The following is a 23,864-nucleotide window of genomic DNA, read 5'->3' as shown; positions in this document are numbered from 1 at the left end:
AGATAGAACGAACTTATATATTTGTGAAATATATTTAAACGCAAGAAATTTACCATCCTTAATCTGGAAGGCAATACTTTTCAGCATATGGGTATTCAAATTCACAAATAACAAGTTACTATTATGAAAGTTGACATTTTTGTTCTTTTCCATGAAAACAAAATGTACCGTGGTTTCAGCTGCACATGCATTGAAAGATGCAAGTGTACACAAAGGTACTTCAAACAGTTCTCCTTTCCTGGCCCTTACACTGGATATTTTATGAACGGAATGTTTATGAACACATTTTACTCTGGATAGTTATGCAAGGATGAATTAGCTAAGGCTGTAGTCTACACTTGCTATATAAAATGTAAAGAATCATCTACCCAGCTACTTACTTCATATATTTCAGTTGAAACCAACTTTTCTTGGATGCAGCAAACCAGAGTTATAAGCAAGTAAAGATCTTATCATAAAACCTTTACATGTATTATAAAATGTGTTAGGTAAAGTACCACCAGAAGTATTTGCTTTTTAGATGACTCTGTTACACTGATAATGTAGACATGCTTCCTCTCGTTGCTGCTGCCTTTTCCTTCTCCTGTGCCAGGATTTCTATGGCCATCTACTGAGTTATTTCAGCATGCTTCATCAACCGAAACTAAACCAAACGACAGATCATTTTCTGCACAAATATAGTGAGCCTTGGAAGTAGCTTAAAACAGAAAATTCCAAAAAGGAGCCACCACTTAGGTTGGACAAAGCTTCTGTAGAACTGAAACATCTGTCACTGTGTAATTATGAATCCTTCATGATGCGGAGGCTCTTACTTTCCCTGTTTCTAATCAGCTGATGAAATATATGCTAGATACTCAGAAGTTGGCTGAAGGTCCAGAAGGCTGGAAAAGACGACTGACTGAAGCCGATCTAATGAACACCTCTATTTCACCATCCAGGTTAACAACAAAAATTTCTGAGCAGCATCAGATCTGAGAAAGAACACAACTTAGTAACCAAGAAACCATAAAAACATTTCCTCCAAGTATGTATTTCCAGTCAGCCATGCACCTGCCTTTTAGCAGTTTAATCTCAATTTCCTGGGAAAACGTCAGGGAGGACAGTGAAAGTTGTTGCCAAAGTTAAAATATGGTGTCTATTGTTGTTGTTGTCATCTTATAGAAAGAGTTCCGACTTGCTTGATATGACTCTCTTTTAAAGTTTGTTAGCTATTACACCTCTCTGTTCTGCCAGGTACAAGCTTGTCCATCAGTTCATTGTATGAAAAACCACAGAAATTAGGCTGACTGATGTTTAATAGCCATTTTCAAAGATCTGTCACTCTGTGCTTTTCCAGCTTCTGCCAGCTCTTTTGAGTTTAATAAAATAAATTTGATCAGTGGGCTCAAAAATGTCCCACAGACATAGAGTATCCTCTAACCTGGTCTTTCCTTGTTATAGCACAAGATCCTACTCTTTTCCCATTGATATTGGCTGCATTAGTCACAGACTGCAGTTGAACTTTTCAGTGAAGAAACATGCAAAGACTTTGGCTTTTTTCTTGGCATCTGTTTGCAATTTTCTCTCTTTGTAGTAAACTAAAAACCTTCTCTTGACTACCAAGACAAGCCTTGTCTACCCAAGACAAGCCTTTCATAACTAGTGTTGAAAATCTGTATGGCTCTGTATCCATTACAGAACCAGTTACTTAGTTTGGTATATATTTCAAGGTCAACACACAGCTAACCCTTTCTTCTTCCATGAAAATAATTGCCTTTGTAACTTTATTTGACAGTAAGTATTTCACAATCTCTAGCAGAAAAACAAGAGGCCAAGAGAAAAATAACTTTGGAAACCATCCTCCTGGCTTCCAGAAACTCACTTAAAAGACCTAATCAATACAAACAAAAAAAAGCAGGATTCACTATCCTCACAAGCATCAGGTACTACAAAGTAGCTATCTTGCTTTGGAACAGAATGAGCTTAGTGTTGTCTTTGGTTTTGTATTGAGCTAGTCTGTGTTGAAAGCTGTCAAATCAGTGAAGAAAAAGGGTTGTTAAGGTAAGATACAGATAAAGTGACATCTTACATAATATGTGTTGCTTATCTGTTAATGTTAGCTTTATTATTTTCCTTTTTAGCATTATGTAAATGCTAAAGAACAGAAAAGGCAAAGAGGAATGCAGTTGATGAAATTGAAAGAAGGGATGGAAATATCTAAGAGACAATTAATTGACATAAGTCAGTGTACTTGACTTCTTGCTCATAAATAAAGACTAGTCACAAAGCCACAGTCACACCTTCTTCAAAGCAAAAAATAATAGCAATTGTCAAGGTGATCAAACATTAACATTAGTAGGCAGAGTAAGCCTGAATTTAAGATTACTGAAAATGGTAATGTGTTCCATCTACGCACCACAGACAAAGCAATAATACATGCCAGTTTCTAGCCATTGCCTGTTATTTAGGACATTGTGTACACCATATATCATCATGTATATCCAACAAGCTGAGCTACAAAAATTGCATTTTTCTGATGTAACATAAAATACTGTGAAAATATCCTAGAAATAGCTAGACAAAAGTCTAACAAGTAACAGCCTGCGACACATGTCAAAAACACATTCATGCTAGAAAAGACAACTAGTTGAAGACAAAGCCCTTAACTTCCAAAATTGAACACCAAGGAAAAGGTTTGAATTAGATACAGAATCTCTGAAACCTAGCTAAGACAACAGAACCATCTGTGTGCTTCCTACACTTATGACTCTCCCAAAGAAAACAGTAGCAATAACAGGTGAACTGAAAAATAAACAGCCTGCTGGGTTGACATAAAACTAACATTATCAAATGTAGAACTGGAACAGTTCCTTCCTAGTTTCACTTAATACAAGAATTACTCTAACTTTTAAAACATTCAAGTAGAGAACTAAAAACAGAATTTACCTTTGAAGGTCTCAAGTTCCTTCCTGTTGGAGAAAAGCAGAATTAAGAAAAACATTATTAGAAATACTACATCTAGGACTACAGGACATATTTTATACAGTTTAAGACTCATTAAGAGAAGAAAAACAAAGAATTTGAGTATCATCATTTATAAGGGTAATATTAATAAGTGTGTTTATCTAAAGTAAACACTATCAACCTGTTCAGAAATTAGGCTACCACCTATTTGTTAACATGTACAATTATACAAATATTGCACATTTATATCTAGTCACATAATTGCTATATACGCTGTTGCAAAAATAACCAAGACTTCTTAAGGCTTTAGGTACTGAAACATCCATTGCTAGAAGAGCTTTGCCAATTTATAGCATAGTGAACAACAATTAATGTTCCATTCTTATCAATGCTCTTCAAAATTCTTTTGGTACCGGTGAAGGAGAAAAATTTTACAATCTCACTCACACAGTTACAGTACACTTTAAAGGCAACAAAGGGACAGAGTGACATTCCTCAGAGGAGAGGATTTTAAAGTACAGAGAGTGACAGATAACCCACGATACTCACATACAGAAAGTTAAGAAATTAAGTCAACAGCAACAATATGTTTTTTCCTTCACACCTTGCATTTTTAGTAGCAACACAATTGTGAATGCAAAAGGGTATAAAAAAACTAAGAGAAATATTTTCTCCGTTTTCAAGAAATTGCAGAATACTCCATTTGCCATTGCTACTAAGTAGTGATTTATCATGCATTTCGAGACTAAAGAAGAATCAAAGTAAGCTGGCCTCTTCCTTTACAAAACATTCATTTATAACAAACATATTTTCAGTCTGTGCCTTGCAGACTGCTGAGGTAAATTCTGAATTTTGAAAGCAAAAGTGATTATACGAAAAATAAATAAATAAAAAAAAGACTGAACTAACAGTTGTCCAGATGAATGATTCTATTCACTATCCATAGACTAAAACATGCTTCAGTTATTACTGAGTCACCTACCACATACACTTTCACAACACATATGATGTATCATAACTCCTCCTTCTCCCCCCTAACAGATGATGCAATTCAGAATTTATTCTTGCATCAAGAACAGACAAAACCGTTTCAAGCCTGAAACAATTTATTTTCTAGGTAGGACAAAGTATTCTAAAAGAAGTGAGAGCATATATTTACCTCCACATTTTCAGTGAACATCCCACTTTTGTCACCAAATGTCAAATACAGGTTTTTGAAAGAATGGGTGCTTTACCAGGAAATAACCTATACCGTGATTTACAGTAGAGAAGCCTATTAGTTGTAACTTCCTGTGAGTATCTATTCCCCTTCCTGCTTCTCCTTCATCCCTTTCTCAAGCTAGCTTCTCCCTTTTTTTACCAGAGAATAAAGCTACTTCACAACATCTATGATTTGTAGGTTCATATCCTAATGAATTTTTCCTACCCTGTGTACTCTAAATATAATTGCAGAATTCTTAAACACTTTCACAAGTTGCACTCCTTATGTTTTAATAATGGCGTGCTAGTTGAGAAAACAACAATCACAGGAAATGCTTGTTTTCCACAGACTGAAACAAAACCATACTGAGGAAACATCTTGTGAAAGTACGAGGAAAAAACCTACGCTATTTGAGCTTAAAATCAGGAGGTCTTATGCCACTTATCTCCAAAAGGGAAGACAAAACAACTATGGTCATTGTGTTCAAACAAATTAGGAAACAAGATGGTAATCCAGTAACCAACTGACAGTGATATTCATTGCTTTTGACTAAATACCCAGAATTTTCCCTTTCAGAACCCATCAATATTTTTAGGGTTGGTGCATTAAGATGTTGACACTATATCCATACATATAATTGCCATTCATTAAAAAAGTTGTAAATTAACATATTTTTTTAGAACACATACCTCTGAAAATTTTAAAATACCTACGATTAACATACAGTAAAAATACAGATTTGGAATCTAAGGATCTACATTTCCAAGTATCCTCATACCAATTCAGATTCAAAGACTGATGATTCTTTCTATTTCAGACAACATGAATGAATCAATCGCATCTTGTGGTTTCTCAGCACTCTTAATAAAACATATATTTAGAAATATATATTTAAAAACATGTACATTGAAAATATGCTTTGCATCAGTACCATGGAGATTTTTTTAAAAAATCAAATTATCTAAATAAAAACTTGAAGTTTTTGCATTTTAATCCTAAATTTCATTCATCATCAGCTTTGGCAAGAACCAGACCCTAAACTTAAAGTGGAAAGGAGACTATGATTTGTGAAGACACTGGAAAAACAGATGACTTAAGATTACATCAATACATTTTCTAGATGTGTAAGTACAAAGTTCTAGACAGATGTGCAGAAAAAAATGTATTACAAAGTATTACATTTCTCCTCCCCTTCATAAGCAAATAAGTAATTTTGTATTTATTGATAAACTGTCAGGAAGAAAATACCTCCTCCTCTTCTCTAATAATCTAGAGACAAAAAATTATCTGCAGAAGTAAATGCCTTGAATTTACATTAAGAAAGAAACTACATATTTGGAACACAGACACTCAATAAAAGAAAAAGCAGTTAGTTTGAGTAATTAAAATGAAAAAGATTAAACTGAAAACAGTTCTGGAAAACAGTCATCTTCAAGACAAGGTTAAAAGGCAAGCAAGAGGAAAAACTTGCATTGGAAGTAGGCCTGGATGAGTAGCTAGGACTGCTGCCTCTTATTATTTTAGATCTTGCCATATTAAATTATCAGCTATATATTACATTTTTGTATTTGTTTTACCATAAACTGTTCATTCTTTGAGATAATTTTTCCCATTAGGTTTATACAAAAGCTACAGCAGCAGAGCTCAGCCTTTGATGGATAGCTTACTAACAACATCATGCTAGAAGACAAAACTGCAGTACAATGAATCATCTCAGCAGAAGAGATCTGTCAACTGCTTCAGCTCAAAAGTGTATTACCTTATACACGTCTTCCGTAGGAAAAGGCTAGCCTTCCCCTCTACCCCATTTGTCTAACTAGTTTAAGGCAATTGAAGGCTTTCCACAGAGAAATGCTTTGGGATTTTACAGAGTTTCTGTTGAAAAAAAATTCATGCACTTCACAGATGGATGAGATAGTCCTTTCCATTGTTATTAGAAAGAAAACACACACCTGCCTTACCCCTAGCCTCGCTACACATGAAGGGTCTTGAAGCCCAGAGTGGGCTGCTCAGCACCTCTCCGGGACTAAAGGAACTCCTGTGCTGAGTCTGTCCACTAATCAATACAACTTACTGTTTGGCATCTGACTATAGGCTCTTTTACTTTAGCTACTCAATTTTAGGTTAATGCCAACAAACCTGGCTAGTTACACAAGTAAGAATATTCGTTACATTTTTTTACAGTTAACAGTAAGCTTTCAGAAGAAAGGACTTAATAGTTGTATAATATAAAATAAATACCCCCTCTCAGTGAAAGATTAAGTTTAGTACCACTGAGGAAGAAGAAAAGTCTAAAGTAACAGGCTAAAGGCTAAAATAATCAGGCTATAAAGGCATGGAGGCACTTTAAAAGTAATCTCGTTCTGTGTGCAGTGCAATTTAAGCCGTGCTTCTTTCCTGAGAGGCAAGAGGCTGTACAGCCTCCATCTACACTACAGTTATGCCGATGAAGACTGCTCAGCCACACATATAGGCAGTAATTTTCATCTCTTCCTTTCCAGTTTCTTGTTTTCATAAAAAAGATGGGGGGCTTAATTACTCTACAAAACTCTATACCCCTCAAATTCAGTGGAAAATGACCAACAGGATAGCAGTAAGTAAAGGGCAACAATTGTCAGTGAAACTCCAATAGCATAAGCCTGGTTGCTTACTTCTTCAAGATAAAACTTACACATTCTTATTTATATTTCTTTAAACAATGGCTTTCAAAGGAGTCAAACTATTCTTTGACCATCTCAAGATAATAAATGTCATCAGTAATTTCAAAATATTGCCCATACGACCTCAACTCACAGAATCACTAATAAATACCTAGCCAAATAAGAATCTAAATTTTAAAAGAAATTTAAAAAAAAAAAGCCAGTATAGTCAAAAACGTCCTGCTTTAAGTGAATTAAATCAATGGGAATTTAGTTTGTTCAATAAAAGTAAGACAAGTTTCTCAGGTTCTACTGTATCTTGCAAAGGGCTGTAACACTAAGATAAATTTTCCAAATGTAACAAAATACTCGGGAATTCAGTTAAAGGCCGAGAGAACACAGAAACACCAAGTTCTCTACAATGATGCCAGCAGGCAGAACTGACCATTCCATATTTTACAGTGAAAGAAAGAGTAGTCAGATAAAAGTGTAACAAAGTCATAAATGAATGTCACTATAACATGTTTTGTATGTTTTATAACACTAGCTCTGAAAGTAACAGCCAATAAATCCAAACCACTAGGCTCAGGCATAAACAAAAGACAATCTGAAGACACCATATGGATGGTAAAAATTATGATTAAATTGGAAAGATTTTACAATGAAATGTGTTTATAAATGTTGAGTTGCAAATACTATTTACAAACAAAAAATAACATTTGAAGAAGGAATAGCTGCTTATCTGCAATTTCATTTAAAAATATTTCTGGCACCTAACAAGATCCAAAACAAAACCTGAGAGAGACTGCGTTTCACCTGTTGTGTGATACAGTCAAGTTTTCAAAATTATATAAAAAAATTCTTTCCATAGCATGATTCAAGCTTTAGTCAGCTAAAAAGCCATGAGAAGGACCTTCCTCTGGATGTCATCAGAAGTAAAAGCCGAAAACCTGAGAACTCAAAACTTGTGTCACCTGCATGGTGCGCAAAAATAATTTAAGTACTTTTTGAGTACTTAGGATTAGCACTTATGACAATGAGACAAAAATGTTTTCCTTCCCCCAGATTGCTTGAGCATGCTTTTCAGATCACTTAGGTCAACTACTACTTTGAAATACCTTTGATCCTGAAGCAGTGAAAGGCCTTTAAGTAATGAAAAATCAATAAAAACTAAAACTAGTTCTAAAATATCATTGGAATTAAGCAGCAGGCAAGGTTTTCTATTTATCTGAAGAAACACCGAAGACATGTCAGGATTCTTCATGACCAAATGTGAAATTTTATCCAGCAAAACCAAAGCACAAAGAACTAAGGCATTTAAATGACGTCACACTGGAAATTTTTCCTTTCGATACTGAAATGGAGCTACAAAAATAGCTGAAGTCTTTCTGTGTCTTCTAGCAAGCCTCCTATATAAACTTCATTCCGCAAGATGGAATGGATCAAAGCAAAATTTCATAACAGAAATTGCAAACGTCAGCAGGTAATCAAGCTAATAAATACAACTAAAATCAAATACTACCCTCATATACTCAGCAGTTCAGGGTATAGTGAAAGCATTTCTCTTTGGATGTTTCAAAAAAAAGAAAGAAATATTTTTCTTGATGAAGAACATTGGGGGTCACCTTTCAGGTGCTATCTTTCAAAAAAACAGTAAAAATTAGGGAGATGGCATTAAAAATGGAAGAAAATGGTGGAAGTTAAATCATTAACAGCAACCAAGTGTTTTGTCGTCTGCTAAGAGACTCATACAGGCTGTTCAGCATTGAAACCATTCCAAACTGGAATTTGAAATGTGGAATAAATTCTTAGCTCCCTTTGAAAGCTTAGCCTTCAAATGTAAGATTTTGCACAGGACCCAGTGTCTACAGGTTAGCAACAGAATGAAAGCAATCCAAAAAAAGGGGACAGTTTTTAAATTTATATTTTTTTAACTTTTATCTTGATATGCAATGTCATTGGATCACTAAAAGACATGTTTATCAGCACAATTCTATTTATTTTTATCATAGAACCAAGTTTAGGAACCAAAGTTTAAAGGTGAAATTTGAGAGGAGAAATTTAAGACAAGCTACAAAGAAATTTAAGAGAAGTTGAAGAGAAGGTACGAACAACTCCATCATCAACTTCACCATCTTTAGTCCTTCCTAGAAAGAAAAAGGGTTCCTGAAAACCTGTTTTTGGTAAACACTCACACAACAAAATCCAGACCCTCCTTTAACTTGGCCATCAATTTCCCCATAGGCGTTAAAATTAAAAATAATACAGTCAGTATTCAAAAACTGGCCAAACTTTATTCACTAAGTGACATATAATATGCCACAACTCCTCAAAAACAAAGTAGTAAAAAAAGCCTGTAACCCCACATGCACCCTTTACTATGCACACTGTGGTCCCACACCTCGTGAATGCAATTGTGGCAGTTAGAAGTTAAAACTTGTACCACATGAGGCATCCGCAACACATCCCTTTGACAGAAGAATGTAAAATCTCCCTCACAGGGCTGTTGTCAATAAACATGTTCAAAGCATTTTTTAAAATTATTTTTAAACAAACTGTTTTTTGATGTAATTGAAAAGGAATTATTAAAGAACTCAGGAAAATAATTCATAGTGAGAAAAAAAAGAATTTATCAGGAGGCACATTATCTTGCTCAACAGCAGAGAATGGATTTTAGTGTGGTAATGACAAACACATAAGACCTATTTCTCCTGCAACTAGCCACAATGAATGTTACAATGAAAAATTACTTCGATAAATAATGCGGTTTTGAGGTGCGGGACAGTACAAAACGATGATTAAGGCAGTCCTAAACCATCTGTTTCTATTATTGGAACAATGCCTAGTACTAACAGATTGATAGGATTTGCAGATTATGCCCAGTAACCAGCACTCCATAAAGGTAGAGAAAAGTTATGCAGGATTGACATAACATTTAACATTTTCTAGAAAACATTAGTAAAAGGTGCTGTAAAATGCAGAAGGTCCAACACAAACATTCAGTCTTTAATCATAGGTCACAAAAGCCAACAAAGAAAAAAAAAAAATCTTTTCTATGCCTGTTGAAAAGAAACTATAGGGAGAAGGTACGCAACAAATCTATAACAATGTCATTGTCTCTCTGCATCAAGCAAAGACCACCACAAAAGGAGGGCAAAATTAAATCAGCTTAAAAGTGACAGAAATTATACTGCACATTCACACTGTGCAAATAATATTAAAAACTGCCAAAAACCCTACAATCTTTTGATCTGCTATGTCTTCAGTCTTGCCCAATGTTTTCAAATACTTGGAGCATTGGCAGAGGTAAAACGCACTAATAAAGAAGCAGCATGCTCCTTCTGGTTTGATTCATGCAAAATACAGTACCACAAGTGTTCTTGCAAAAAAAAGAAAGTTCAGAGCCCTAAAATTACACAAAAGGAAGTACAATTATCAAGGGAACTTTTCCAAAGCTTGTGCAAGCCCTTTTTTTCAGGATCAATAAGAATTCTCATTCCATGTATTTGCCAAAGTAGTGCAATAGCTGATAGCCATAAAATTAATTCCAGCCAGTTATCACCATGAAAACACTTGCTACTGATTGTGTATATACAAACTAATGAACAGCAAGATGGAAAAGATGTCCACAACGTGAACTCTGCTTTGAGCACAGAAACTTACAGCCATACAATTAATACTTAATGAAAACCCAGTCACTCATCCCCTGCCATGCCTACCGTGAAGGCTGTCCTGAAGATAATAAAAGTTCTGCATCCACCTTTGCAAAAAACTTATTTGTGTACCCAGATACATAGAGGTATGGTAACTGAAAATCTATACCACCAGAAGATCGATCAAAAAGAATATGGCATGAAACCTTATGTTGATGAAAATTTTGGTGAGAACTACGAAATACGTAACTGGAGTCTTAGAAATAATTCACAGTACATTTAATGTTGGAAGGAAAAAAATATACTTGTTTGAAACATTTGCAACAATTGTATATTTTTTACATATAAAAAATTAATTTGGTAAATTACATGTAAAGCTTAAAAGGGTTATGAAGGTACAATTTAAATTTATCAGTGCCAGATGGGAGGGAGTCATCACTGAAGATGATGTACTGTACGGAGTTCTAGCTTATCACCTGGGGAACGCTATGGGATCTAAACAAGATCTACAGACACAGAAGTCATCTTCTAGGCAACGTGATTTTTTATAGCAGTGTATTACCTATTCCACCTTCTCTCTTCTGACCTTAAAAAAAATAATTTAGGTTAAACAGGGTCACAAAAAAGAGGCAGTTTTTTACAGTGGTACTGCAGGAGATAAAGATAATATTTGAAAGCAAAGCATAGTAGAAAAATAATAATACAAAATATTTTTGTATTATTATTAAAACCAACAGAAGGCCATACAGAAGAAATAAACTCAACAGTGGTAGCTGATTAAGACGTTTTCTCACATACACATCTCTAATCTACACAATGCAATTGCCATAATACCCTTCCGAATGAGAAACTGAATCAAACATTCTTCTCCTCCAGAAGCATAAAACTACCATCATGGCATGGCAATGCATCTAACAAGAATTATGACAATCTGTCCAACTCCTCATCTACTACAGTAATTACCAAAGCATGGGGTTACATATTATTTGACAATAAATAAATGTTTTAAATACAAAAATTAAGAATAAATACACATTTTAAGAACATATTTTCTCTTCAGGTAAAGCATTTCTTTAAATCTCACCAGAAAGGAAAAAAATTAGTCCCTCTAAGGTTTGCAATATTACTAAACATTCATCTGTTGAAGCATACCCTAGCATCAGGGTATACTTCAGACTCAGGATTTTAGATTTCTTCATTCATTTTCCTTCTATGTCTGTTCTCAAAGTCAAGTACGAAAAACCAGAAAGGATTCTTAAACAAGACATGCTAAAAAAATTAAACTCAGACGACTATGTTTAAAGACAAATGACGCAGAGCAAAATGTATTCACTCATTTCCAGTGACAATGACTCTTTGCTATCTCTAACGTATTCCTACAAAATGTTGCAGTTGGGCGGCTGCTTGTAATTGATAAAATAACCCATAAGCCTGCAATTCAGTTCACATAAAAATTGGTACAAAAGTGAGTTTCTGACAGTGCTTCCTAAAGGACACAATGCGCTGCCTTGGGAATGCAAGAACTGCCATAGGACACTGGAGGGATACAAGGAGTTTTCTGCAATCAGGAACAGTACATCCTTGGTAGGAAGGTGAAGGGAAGGGAAAAAGAATTGCACTTGATTAAGAAAAGGACAGGAAAGAAACCAGCATGGTTTAATGCTAACATACAGGCAAACAATTGCACCAAGACTAGAGAAAACAAGGGTGGAATCTAGGCTTCATACAACAATACTGGTATCCTGATCGATGATTTAAAAAGAAAAAAAAAAGAAAGAATATTAAAAATCCAGACATAAGCACACAGAAAAACAATCAATGCCCCAAACACCAAGTCTTTAAAAATAATGTGGAAAACAACTTGGATTGATGAATCTGCTTTGCAACTAGCACTCAACACAATGACAACAGGGAAAAAATTGATTGGTTTGAACAGAAATAAAGTTGCTCTATTTAATAGGGAGACCTATTTCTGAAAACCAGTTCCCATAGTTACCATAAGCTACATTTCAAAGGTTCCATGTTGACCTAAAGCAATTCCTTCTAAATCTTTCACATAGGAAGATTTCTCAAAAGACTTGAAATATGTGAGCTTCCGGCCTAAGCTCTACAGTGACTTTACAATAAAATTACTTTTTGTTACATATTTAAAATAATCACAGTTTCAATAGTTTGCGTTCATCTCAGTTTTCATCCCTATATTGTCAAATCATAGGAAATACCTTTTTTTTTTTTTTTTTTTTTTTACACAAACTACTCACTCCCTGAAAATCATTTTTGTGTTGAAGAGAGAGCATAGACTCCTGAACCCTTATCTGATTCTTTCAGTAGCAAGTATCACAATAAAAACCCCGAACACTAAAGAGAGGAAGACAGAATATGAGTTCCAAATATACATAACGAATCACACTCACATTAAGTTGGCTGTTTGCTCTTCAAGTCATTGGCAAGTGTCCTTCTAGTAATGAGCTAGCAGTTAATTTCTTACCTAAATAAATACAGTAGTAATAACCAACCAGAAATTACCTGCACTTTTCCTGTTTTGTCTAGATCTGACCAAATGTAATCAGCTTATAATTACATTAAGTAGTTTGCTTAGCATTCTATTTATAGAACTGATTAGGTGCTGCTAAGCAGAGTAGGCAACAGTTTAAGACTTTATTTTGACGTTGAAAGCTGAGGCGAGGGGAGGGGGAGAGGGAGTGAGGATGGCAGAAATAACAAACAAAACTCAGAAAATTTCTGAAATGTTACTATATTTTAGGGGGTACAAATCTGTTGCTTTATGCACATTTTAAATTTGTGTGTTATTTGGTTAAATAGCACATATTTAGAATTTTGAAACTATTACTAGTCAATATATAATTACTGAAATAGGTCCAGACACTGAGTATTCAGCCATACTGACTACTGTTGACTCTTCCTGGAGAGAGGGAAAATGGTGTTGCCCTGGCTTGGAAAAGCGAAAATCCAGGTTGCAGGAAAATTACAAGACCACTGCTGAGGCCCTGGCCTGAGGTTAAGCTAACTGAACAGGATGTGAAAAACTAAAGGACATGACATGAGAAATTGCTGGATGTGATAGATAACGTAGGAAGCAGCTGACAAAAGCTACAGATAGCACCGTGGGGGATGGTTGGATTTCACAGATGGTTGAAGGGGAGTTAAGTTAGAAACAGCCAAACTTCACAGAAAAGTGAAGGGGGATGTTTAAGGTATTGGGGACCTTCTGGAAAGCAGAACTTGCAACCCCAGCAGTACTTTGGTCACCTTATCTGTAACACCACAGAAGGCCAAGTTTCCTGAGATAATGCTATGAGAAATACCAAATTTGAGTAGCTAAACCAGGACCAATAGGGAAAAAGTAATTAGGGGTGGATTGTTTATTTGGGAGGAGACTGTGATTAAAAAAAAAAAAAAACAAAGGCAAAAGGAGGGTCAAGAAAAAGAAAAATGGATAAGCTATACAAAATGTGACCAGTGCTGTCTGACACAGCCCTGCCCTTGATCACATCCTAACTACGACCGTAAACCAAACCGGTTATTCTGACCATACCACGTGATTCAAACTTGCTTCCGCAATCAAGAGAAGTGGGGAGGGTGCTAGGGTGCTTCCTCTCGCTAACAGAAGGACACCTGGCTGGACAGCTCAAGTAACCTGGTTACCCCCATGTCAGTGCTGGCTCCAGGTCTGTCAGCATCCACATCTACCCACCGCTCCCTAACACAGGTCTGCCAGAGACCATCTTTGACAAATTGCTTCCATTTAACTCCTTGTTTCCTCATTTATATAATTGACTTAATATTGCTTTTCTTATCTTTTTCAGTAAGGTTATTTTTGGCACTGTCAGTAACAAAACCAAGAAAGTCAAAAGTTTAAGTTATTTAAGCTCTTAACATTCATCTCTTACTACTTTATCTTTTAGGTAAACATGAAGCTCCCAAGTTGGAGATTCTGACTTTTCACATACTGCTACAAGTTGAACTTTGACTCCAAGTAGTAATGCCCTGTTTTTACAAGTGAGAGAATGGCAGGAGATTAGTATCTTTCATACAGAGTGAAAAGTACTTGCAGTATAAGATAGGATAGAACTGAAAGGAAGATAGAGGAAAATACAGTTCCTCACTTTACAGATATGATAAATGGAAAAAAAGAAATCAGAAAAACAGGGCAAGGGATGAAAAGAAACACTTTATCAGTGTTTATTAACAACAGCACTTACCACTGTTGTTTCTAGAGAATAAGCACAACTTCATCTTAACAACAAGGTAGCAATAATTTTCCAAACACACACGCTCTTTGTTCATCACCAAGAGTTAGACCGACATTCCATGAATCTATTTCAAATTTGAAACTTCCTGACAAAGATTACTGGTTCTTTACAAGATTTAATTTAACCTTTTAATTTAAAGGGATTATATTATATATGGGAAAAGAACTAATCACAAAACGCTTATATTTTATGCTAATTTATATTTATAGCAATTGTTTTATTTACCTTTTTGTTTTCTTGTAGTTCTCCAGCTGTAATGTCTGCATACATTTGTATCTTTCCAACTCACACTGTTCACATAGGTCCTCAAGACACAATAGATGATTCTCCATTTCCTCAAACTCTGCCTCTAGCTGGGCTATAAGAAATACTTATATGAATATCAGATTGCATCAATAGATGGACAACTCACCTGAACAGAAATAAGAATTCATAAAGGTACGTAATTAGCATGGTAATCACTACACATATATAAATGGCTCAGAAAGATAAACAAATCTCAGTCCATATCACATGGTAAAGAGTGACAGCAGAGCCATGTTAAGGGAGATCTATCTGAAGTTCCCTTCACAGGAAGATGCTGAACCACTATATTTGCCTCAGCGTCTTGGTCTCACAGACTCATAGTCTATACTTCAGGAAGAGAAGCGTCCAGAACTCATAATTTAATTTTGCTTCTTGGGCATACTGTCAGTTTACCCCCTCCTGCATGGTACCCATCTGAAGAATAAAGCTGTGCTGACCAAAACCAGTACTAATTAATCTTAAATTATTCAAATTAAGCAAAAGTAAAGCATACTGGGAGAATTTTAACCTTTACATGACTTCATGATAATATAAAAGAATACTTTGAAACTTCACTCTGCAGACAGACCCTTTACTCATAGGCAAATCTATAACATAACACTTTTAAGCTTTACATGTTAATTTGTCAAATTGACTTTTTAATATGTAAAAAATACACCGCCAGCTACTTTATATTCCCATGGACTTAAAAACATGCAAAACTTCCTAATTTCCTCTTTAACCATAATTGTTCAGAGTCTCAAGTTAAAAGAGGTCATGCCTGTGAAAAGCCCTGAGAAACCTGATCTCACCTCCTAGCTTACTCCATTTTGAGCAGGAATTTGGACTAGAGAACTCCCGAGGTCCCTTCTGCCCTGAATTATCCCATGTGAATTTTGTATCATAAGATCACTCAAAATTCATGTCCCGCCTCAGGATCCCAAAGTGGAAAAGCTATTTTCCCAAACTCTAACCAGCTAGTCACTCTGGGATGGAGCTGTGTGAATACAGGACTATTATTCAGCCTTTTGCCAGGACTTCTCCTATTCCAAAGGGAAGGTACGCTGCAGAAGGAAGGATAAATCACACTTTTACAAACAAAATAGCAACCAAAGAGTAGACAGGATTTTGCAGTTCAGAGGCAGGCACACTAATCTGTTGCAGTGTATGAACTTGATTGTTGATGTGAAGAACTACTCAGAAGATGGAATGAAACAGCAGAAAACCTAAAGCAACTCTTGAGTTTTGGCACATGGCAGTGTTTCACCTTTGCCTGTAACAGACAGAAGCAGCCTTCATAAAGCAAGGCAATAACTATTAAGTTGAAGGTAGAAAAAAGTGATGTAACATTAATGCCTTTTGGATGCTCAAAAGAAAGAAACACCAAGCTGAAGGCATCAGTCAAACCTTCGATTCTGGCTTGGCCATTCTACTTGGTGCCTATCTTGGAGTATACAAAATTTTAACTTTCTTAGCCATTTCTCAGTTAGAAATTGCTATCCTAGTGGTCCATCTAGAACACGAAAGGTTAAGACCTCATAAACAAATTTCCCAGCATTACATTCATATGTTCACTCCAATTACTTCTTAAGTTTTTTTTAGTCTCTAACAACTACGGTACTGCTCCACACCAGTCAGAAAGGCAAACGCAAATCGTATAATCAGCAAAGATTTCCTTAAATCTTTTATCTGTATACAGATCACTCTGGGTAGAAAAAAAAAAAAGAAAAAAAAAAAGGCAGCTGACAATGTGGAACACGCATTGTTTACCACATACTTGACTTCCTCTCACAAAATCCAGATGTATTCAAAGGGCAGTATCATGACAAGCATTATGACTGGTGGTCCCTATTTGCTTAAGAGCTTGACTTTTCTGAGTGCATTAAAATCCAAATGCCTGTATTGTGCTAACTCACTTTTCAGAATGATTGCTCGCTTATTAATTCGCAAAATTCACAAACACAGCAGGGCTCAAGACAATTTAGTAAGGTACCCATCAACCACTGTTTTTTCCACTTAAAAAACCACCACCTGCTTTGCTGTATTTCCTATTGAAATAATATTAAAAGACAACAACAAAGAACAGGAATACAAAGAGGATGAAGACAAGTGAATTCTAGAGGGCGACTGATTCCTAGCACTAGCATTTGAGCAGCCTCTAGTGGGAACTACAGAAAACACTGTGCTCCTGAAGAACAGGAATGAACACTCAAGATCTCTCTGGAAGATGACAATCCTGCTTTACTCCAACACAGGTTTCAGAATTTTTCTTTCTGAAGTGAAAGAAAACCTAATTGTTTTTTTCACAAAAGAAGTTGAAGACTAGCTCCATCATAAGGGCATTGCACCAGCTACGGTTGCAAATTAAAGTCTCTCCTACCCAAACAAGAATGTATGCACAGTGCATCAAAAGAAAGTTCCAAACAAAGCTACATATTTAATCCATTTGAAATTTAAGCCATAATTATTTGATCAGCTCTTATCTGTATCCACAGATAAATAAGCTCATATTTAAAAAAAAAAAATTAGAAAAAATATGAAATCTAGAAATCCTTCATTTCCAGTTTATGGTTCACAGTGGCACCTGGACTGAATCTGACACTTCTAAACGTTTCTAATGTTCTAAAGAATACCTGCAAGACTACTACTTCTTTTCCAGCTCTTCAAGAAATCCCACAACCAAGTGGTCAGGCAAGAATCACCTCTCCCTCAGAAACAGCACTGCTATGAAAGAGAAAAACATCTCCTCCTTTTAATCTTCTTAAGGAGGCTGGAAAAAATCCATTATACCTTTAGATTAAGAAATTTCCTGTATAGTAATATGCCACGCTTGGTAGAAATAATATTTTTTATTAGGTAGCTGAAAACGTAACTTTTTCTTTAGGTCACATCAATCCAATTATATTAGTTTGGCCTGTATTACACTATCACAGGTGTAACAACACTATCACAAGTTTTATATTTTTTAAAAGTATGTTAATATTTGATTATATGACATCACATTTGATTATCTTCCATCAGTGTACACTGTTTTTCTTAGCTTACCAGCTACTCAGGTATTAAAGTATTTTCTAGAACTCAACAATATAAAAAACAATTCTGTACCTGAAAACACTTTCTTCCTAAAGTTTAGCTAAATTTACCACAGAAATTGTTTTTAACTGAAACCTACGTTACCTGTAGTTCTGCAGTAGTACAAAATTTTTTAGAAACGCTAAATCACACCTGTATATCAGAAAATATTACAGTTTTCAATTTTTCCTGCAAAAAGGCAGAAAACAGAAAGGGTGGAAACAATTACACCAAAGAAATCCTCTCTATCTCTAGGTCAGACAGGGACCCAGATTACTAAAAGCTTAAAATGAGCAGTGAAAGAAATATATATACAGGATAAGCTCAATTCAGCTGCAACACTTGAAAAAAAGTCTTTACATAATTACAGTTCTACTAGCACTTTTGATTTTTTTAAAAAAGATCTTAAACCCAGCTAGTATAAATACCATTTACATGAAGCTTTAGCAGCTTCTTCACTGAAACTACATATAGCAAGTATACTAGGATATTTTTCCTTCTGTATGCTAAGCCACAGACATTTTAAAGTTTACAACACCAAACTATATGCCTTTTATACATATATATCTCTACCTTATACAACAACCCTCTCCACTGAAGCATTCTGCCCTGTTGAAGATAGGTAACTTTACACTATATTATTCAAATTCCTTGGTTTTACATACACATTCCCGATATTTTCCCTGATTTTCTCAACAAAAGATAAATGCCGTTTCAACTCAGACAATGAAACTCATGAGAGCAAGAAAAGTGACAGCAGTTTTTAAACAACTGGTCAACAGTTAGAAAAATTGTTTTAATTAATGAATATTATTTTTTTCAAACATTTTCCCACTGCAAATCGTTACTCATTTACTGTAGAAGTTGTTACAGCTCTCCTAACATTAAAAATAATTTTAAAATCAAAAAGAAACTAGTGAAAACTAGAGTCTTATAATGGAATGGGTGTTCTAGATTTCTGCATCAGAAAACATTTACCCAGCCTTTTTTCAAGAGCTACCAATTGCTAGATGCTAACAAAAAAGAAACTTATTTAAGTAACCAAACACAATTGAGAAGTCCAAGTTCAAATGCCAGCTCTGTGAAAAATCTTGATTAATATTGTCTGAAGTTCACTTTCACTTGACAAATACCCGCTAATATCTAAATCCTGACGTAAGCCAGAATTAATAAATGCATAATAGTAAACTAGTGATTTCTCTTCCCAAAGACACTCATGTCTTCCCCACAGAGACAAGTCTATGGGCTGTTACTCACTACTCTTTTTCCTCCTGAAAGTACTGCTTCAGAGGATGTCTACAAATTGATGAAATGAACAAAAATGAAATTCTATAATCTCAGAATACAAGAAGTTGCTGGAAGTTTACTGCATTATTCCAACTGGAAAAATCTTTGGCATTTTTATCAAGAAATTAAAAAATAAGTATATTTCATTAAAAACACTTTTTTTTTGCTGCAAAGCAAGTACCCAAAATATGGGACATTCAGTTCTTAAAATAGTTCTAATGTTACAAGATTTTGATTTTGGTATTCAATGAAAAAGATATTATAATCACTGTGATCTTATATTTCACAAGTTTTAGTACATTTCCTTAATGTCTGAAGAAGCCATTAAGACGACTTTAATCCCACTTCTTAAACAAAGGGAACATGGCCATTTTTTTTAATGCAAATTCTGAGCAAATTGGATTGAATTTTGCAAAGCTAGAAAACGGCAACTTTTGTACTTGATACACAGTGTAATAACAAAGTGTGACCTTCTGCTTAAGATATGAACAAGGATACCTCCCCTAAGCAGTGCAAAAAGTTTCTGTTTCCCTAACGGATTTTCACACCCACCCAACCGGTACTTTGGAAAAAAGTATTTATTAAAGACTAGGAGGCAATGGCTTTTAAGCCTGTGAATATATAGCCAGCCATATTTTCTTTCCAGTCTCACCAGTCTAAATATTTTCACCCTACATTGGATCTGTCACCTATGTTCATGACCAGCCTTTCTGAAACCAATATCAAGCTGATGCTTAACATTTTATGGTTTAAAAAAAAAAAAAGAAAAATTGCAATTGAATCAATGTTTGTGTGCATTGATTTGCTGAAATCAAAACAGATATTTGAGGAAAATGCTCCTGCTCAATCATGAAGCATACTTCATATTAAGACAAGTATGTCAGATACCGGCAAGCAGATATTTTCTGCAACACCTCAAATAAAAATTGGCTTAAGCAATGATTCAAATTCTGGACTTTGAAAGGGCAATAACTGTCCTTTTCACTTTTACATGAGAATAATTTTTTCTTCAAAGTTTTCAACAGCAGCTACAAGACATGGCATAACAAAACAAATTTATCACATGAAGACGCAGACTTTTAACTTGAAGTGAGGGATGACTGATAATGTGAGTACCTAAGTTAAAGGACTTTATTTGTAAAAGTGCATGAAAATGTGTCTTGTAACACACAGCAAAAGCTGAAGAATCTGTACATGACTCATACCAATTTTAAGTAGGTCACTAAAAAGGCTCATTTCCATTATATGAAATGTCTATTATCAAAAGCAGCCAGGGTTCCGCATCTACTTTCAAAATGAAAGCATTAATAGATTTATTAGAAGCATATCATGTCACAACACAGAACTATTACTTTTCTCAAATGGTGAAGATTAGCCAAATTACATCTTGGATGCACAACCCAGGACACATTAGTTTATAATTCTATACCCATATTTTTGTTACCGAATGTTTCATTTTTATTTAAAATTCACAGCCACAGTGTTAGTCATCTCTTGGAAAAGTGAACACAGTTCACATTAATAAAAAGCAGATAGTTCAGAGCTATAAAAACTAAAAACAGTGAGCAGAATATCACAGCAAATTTCTGGTAAATCACTTCCAGAAGGGTAGATGTTGAATTTGGTATAAATGACAGCTTTCTTTTCAAAAAGACTCTATAAAACTTATCAGGAAAAAGAAAAAAACGAATCCAAAAAACTCTCACTGGTTAGGAGGAACTAATAAAAACCTCTAGGTAAATTACATGAAATCTGATACACAAGGTGAGGATAGAAGATTTGGTTCAAATCTCTCAACCTTAGCAGCAGACTTCAAAATTCATTAGCTTCCCTGAGCAGACTAGTTAATGCTTCCTTAAATCCTGCTTGTGCAGTATCAAAAATATTCTAGAGACACTGAGCCTTCTCCAAGTACTTCTACAATCAGGGTGAGATTAATTCTGGCTCATAAAATTATAGCACTAGGGATGGGAAAGTAATCCCAATTCATCAGGATTTATAGTATTTGGAGTTGTGAACTATGAAGACAATTCCATTAGGTTTTTATTATATTGTTTATCTTTGGTCTACCAGTGGACTGCATCACTTTGTGCATGATGATATTAAAATCAGCATTTAAATAAATAATTATTTGAATTGATATTTCCGTAGAAAATAATTGAGCTTTTCAAAAAGCCAACATTAAATGGTTACCACACGATAAAGCCTTGCTAAACAAGGTAGTATGAAAAAATTGTAATAAAAAATGAAATCTATTTCTTTGTTCAGAAAGAAATAGCAGAGTTATTACCAGCCTACACAGGGACAAAAGCCGATTTGTGCATCTCCACTGACCATAGAAGAATGAGAAATGAGCCTTTGAACACAGAAAATAACCCTCCTTTTCTTCACATTAGATGCTAGCACACAAATCCAAACCACCCCACAGAAAACAAGAGCTGCAATTACACGAAGAATTTCTGCATACTTCCCAGCTGGTGTAAGGATAGTGCAGGCAGAGTCCCTGAAGAACTCAGCTATGAAAATCCATGCACAGACAGCAGTTTTTCAAGACTTTAATTTGATGCAACTTGAATAGATTTTCATGAAGGCAGCATGAGGCCATTGGTGGAGAGGCTTCCTACCTGTCAAACACTGCATCCCCATTTCAAGGCTCAGAAACACTACAGCTTTCCAGAGACTAAGAGGCCAGAACATTTTTTCCTAATTTCAGCAGTGGATCAAGTGTTTTCTATGAGAGGTTTCCAAAAGTAGTCCACTAAAACATTCATCTATTCACATTTTAATATCTTAAATTAAATCAACATGTTGACATTTGGTAAAGTTATAAAAATTGGAACCCATCTAACAAACACGAGGTATTTAGTAACCTTAATATGTAGCATTACTAGTTTCACCTATGAAAAATCTGGCTGTCACTTCAGTTTTTCACACTGAGGACAGTCAACCATTGGAACAATCTCCCCACAGAAGTGGTTGACTCGGCCACGTTGGACACCTTCAAGAGTCGGCTGGGCAGGGTGCTGGGCCATCTTGTTTAGACTCTGCTCTTCCTAGAAAGGTTGGACTAGGTGATCTCTGAGGTCCCTTCCAATGTGTGACTCTGTGATTCAGAATAGCTTAACCCTGTAAACTAACTTAAGCTATGGAAGCTAGCTTTGGAACCAACAATTACACTCAGCAAAAGGTTTCTGCCTTGGAAGTGTCCCAAGCCAGCTAAATTTCTCCTTGCACCTCCCTCCCCAACAAATGATGATTTAAAACAAATTATTATATAAAATGACATAGACTCAAAGAAAAGCAACTACATACATGAGTGTTCACACTACTTACAAATCTTTAAGAATTTAAAAAGCCTTCAAGAACAATAATTTTCAACTGTTCACATCGATATTTAATTGCCAATTTTTTTTTCCAAATACTGACGAGTACAAAATTTTAACTGCTGAGAGAGCAACCACTACTCATTTTGCTCTTTTACAAAACCAGCTTGTTTAAGAACTATCAATAGAAAGGAATTTGTTCAAGAACTATTGTTTTACAATAGAATGGATGTTTTTGGGTAGCAAAATTACATTTTATAATTGCAAAGTTCACAACAGCTGAACTTCAGTCTAATCCTTTGTACTGACTTGAATGCTTGTTATGTCTATAAAACCTTACCTAGGCTTGCTGTGAGGCATTCCAGGTCTGCCAAAAATGCAGGTATTTGTTGGAGCTGATCCTGTAGTTCGACCAGACTGTTCCTTTTCTTCTCCCAATGTGCAGAAAGCATCACAACTTCACTATCCACCAGCTGAAACAAACAGGTTCTTTACTTGCAAATTTATGTACCCATTTATGAGCACCTTGAATAATTTTTAGTATTAACACATCTGCAAGCATAAAGTCAGCATAGCAACCCTATAGCACTGCCACTTCTGTACTTCTCAAGTAAATATACAACATGCTCAAGAAAGCCCCTGTAGTATGAAATATTTATATCAAAATGCATTGATCAAAACAAGATGAAGTTATTTCTCAATATATTAATCAACACAGGAAATACTTTATGGATTTTATCAACTGTAAATAACATGCATCTGGAATTTTAACAGCAGCGTTGCACTAGTACACAATAACAGCATTGCAGTGCTGCAACGTAAGGCTTTAGATCAACAACTTAGTTTAATGCTGCTAGTCATACCGATTTAATCTTAACAACAAAACTGAAAACTCTGCACATTCAAAACACTCTAGAAAATGAAATAAAAGGAATGACATTTTTTTAAAAAAGTTGCCTTTATAACAGTTCTGCTCTTGTAAGAAACTCAGTTGCAGTAGTTTTAAGTCTTTATGAACACATTTCTACATTAGTTCAATTTTTGTTGTTGATTCTTAACTTTTATTATACAATAGTACAGTGAGAAGAAGATACACTGCCTAAAAGTTTTATTTATATAGGCCAGATTCTATGAAAAACAGCAAGATCAAGAGATCAGGTAACAAATGCTTCCCTTATATATGATAT

General features: G+C 35.1%; 1 protein-coding gene across 3 annotated transcripts in view; it reads right to left on the bottom strand.

The window, feature by feature from the left end:
- Positions 1-23,864, bottom strand: part of DTNBP1 (dystrobrevin binding protein 1) — a 70,317-nt gene that overhangs the window by 36,522 nt on the left and 9,931 nt on the right. For all 3 annotated transcript variants that reach the window (XM_064443647.1, XM_064443648.1, XM_064443646.1), the window contains exons 5-7: positions 23,018-23,150; positions 14,936-15,068; positions 2,926-2,948 (exon numbers count right to left, since the gene is read on the bottom strand). In XM_064443647.1, the coding sequence (XP_064299717.1) occupies positions 2,926-2,948; positions 14,936-15,068; positions 23,018-23,150 (289 nt within the window). The remainder of the gene's footprint in view (positions 1-2,925; positions 2,949-14,935; positions 15,069-23,017; positions 23,151-23,864) is intronic.

The sequence above is a fragment of the Phalacrocorax carbo genome, chromosome 2 (genome assembly GCF_963921805.1).
Source record: "Phalacrocorax carbo chromosome 2, bPhaCar2.1, whole genome shotgun sequence".
NCBI lineage: Eukaryota > Metazoa > Chordata > Aves > Suliformes > Phalacrocoracidae > Phalacrocorax > Phalacrocorax carbo.
The sequence above is the reverse complement of the archived record's forward strand: the minus strand, read 5'-3'. Positions and strand labels throughout refer to the sequence as shown.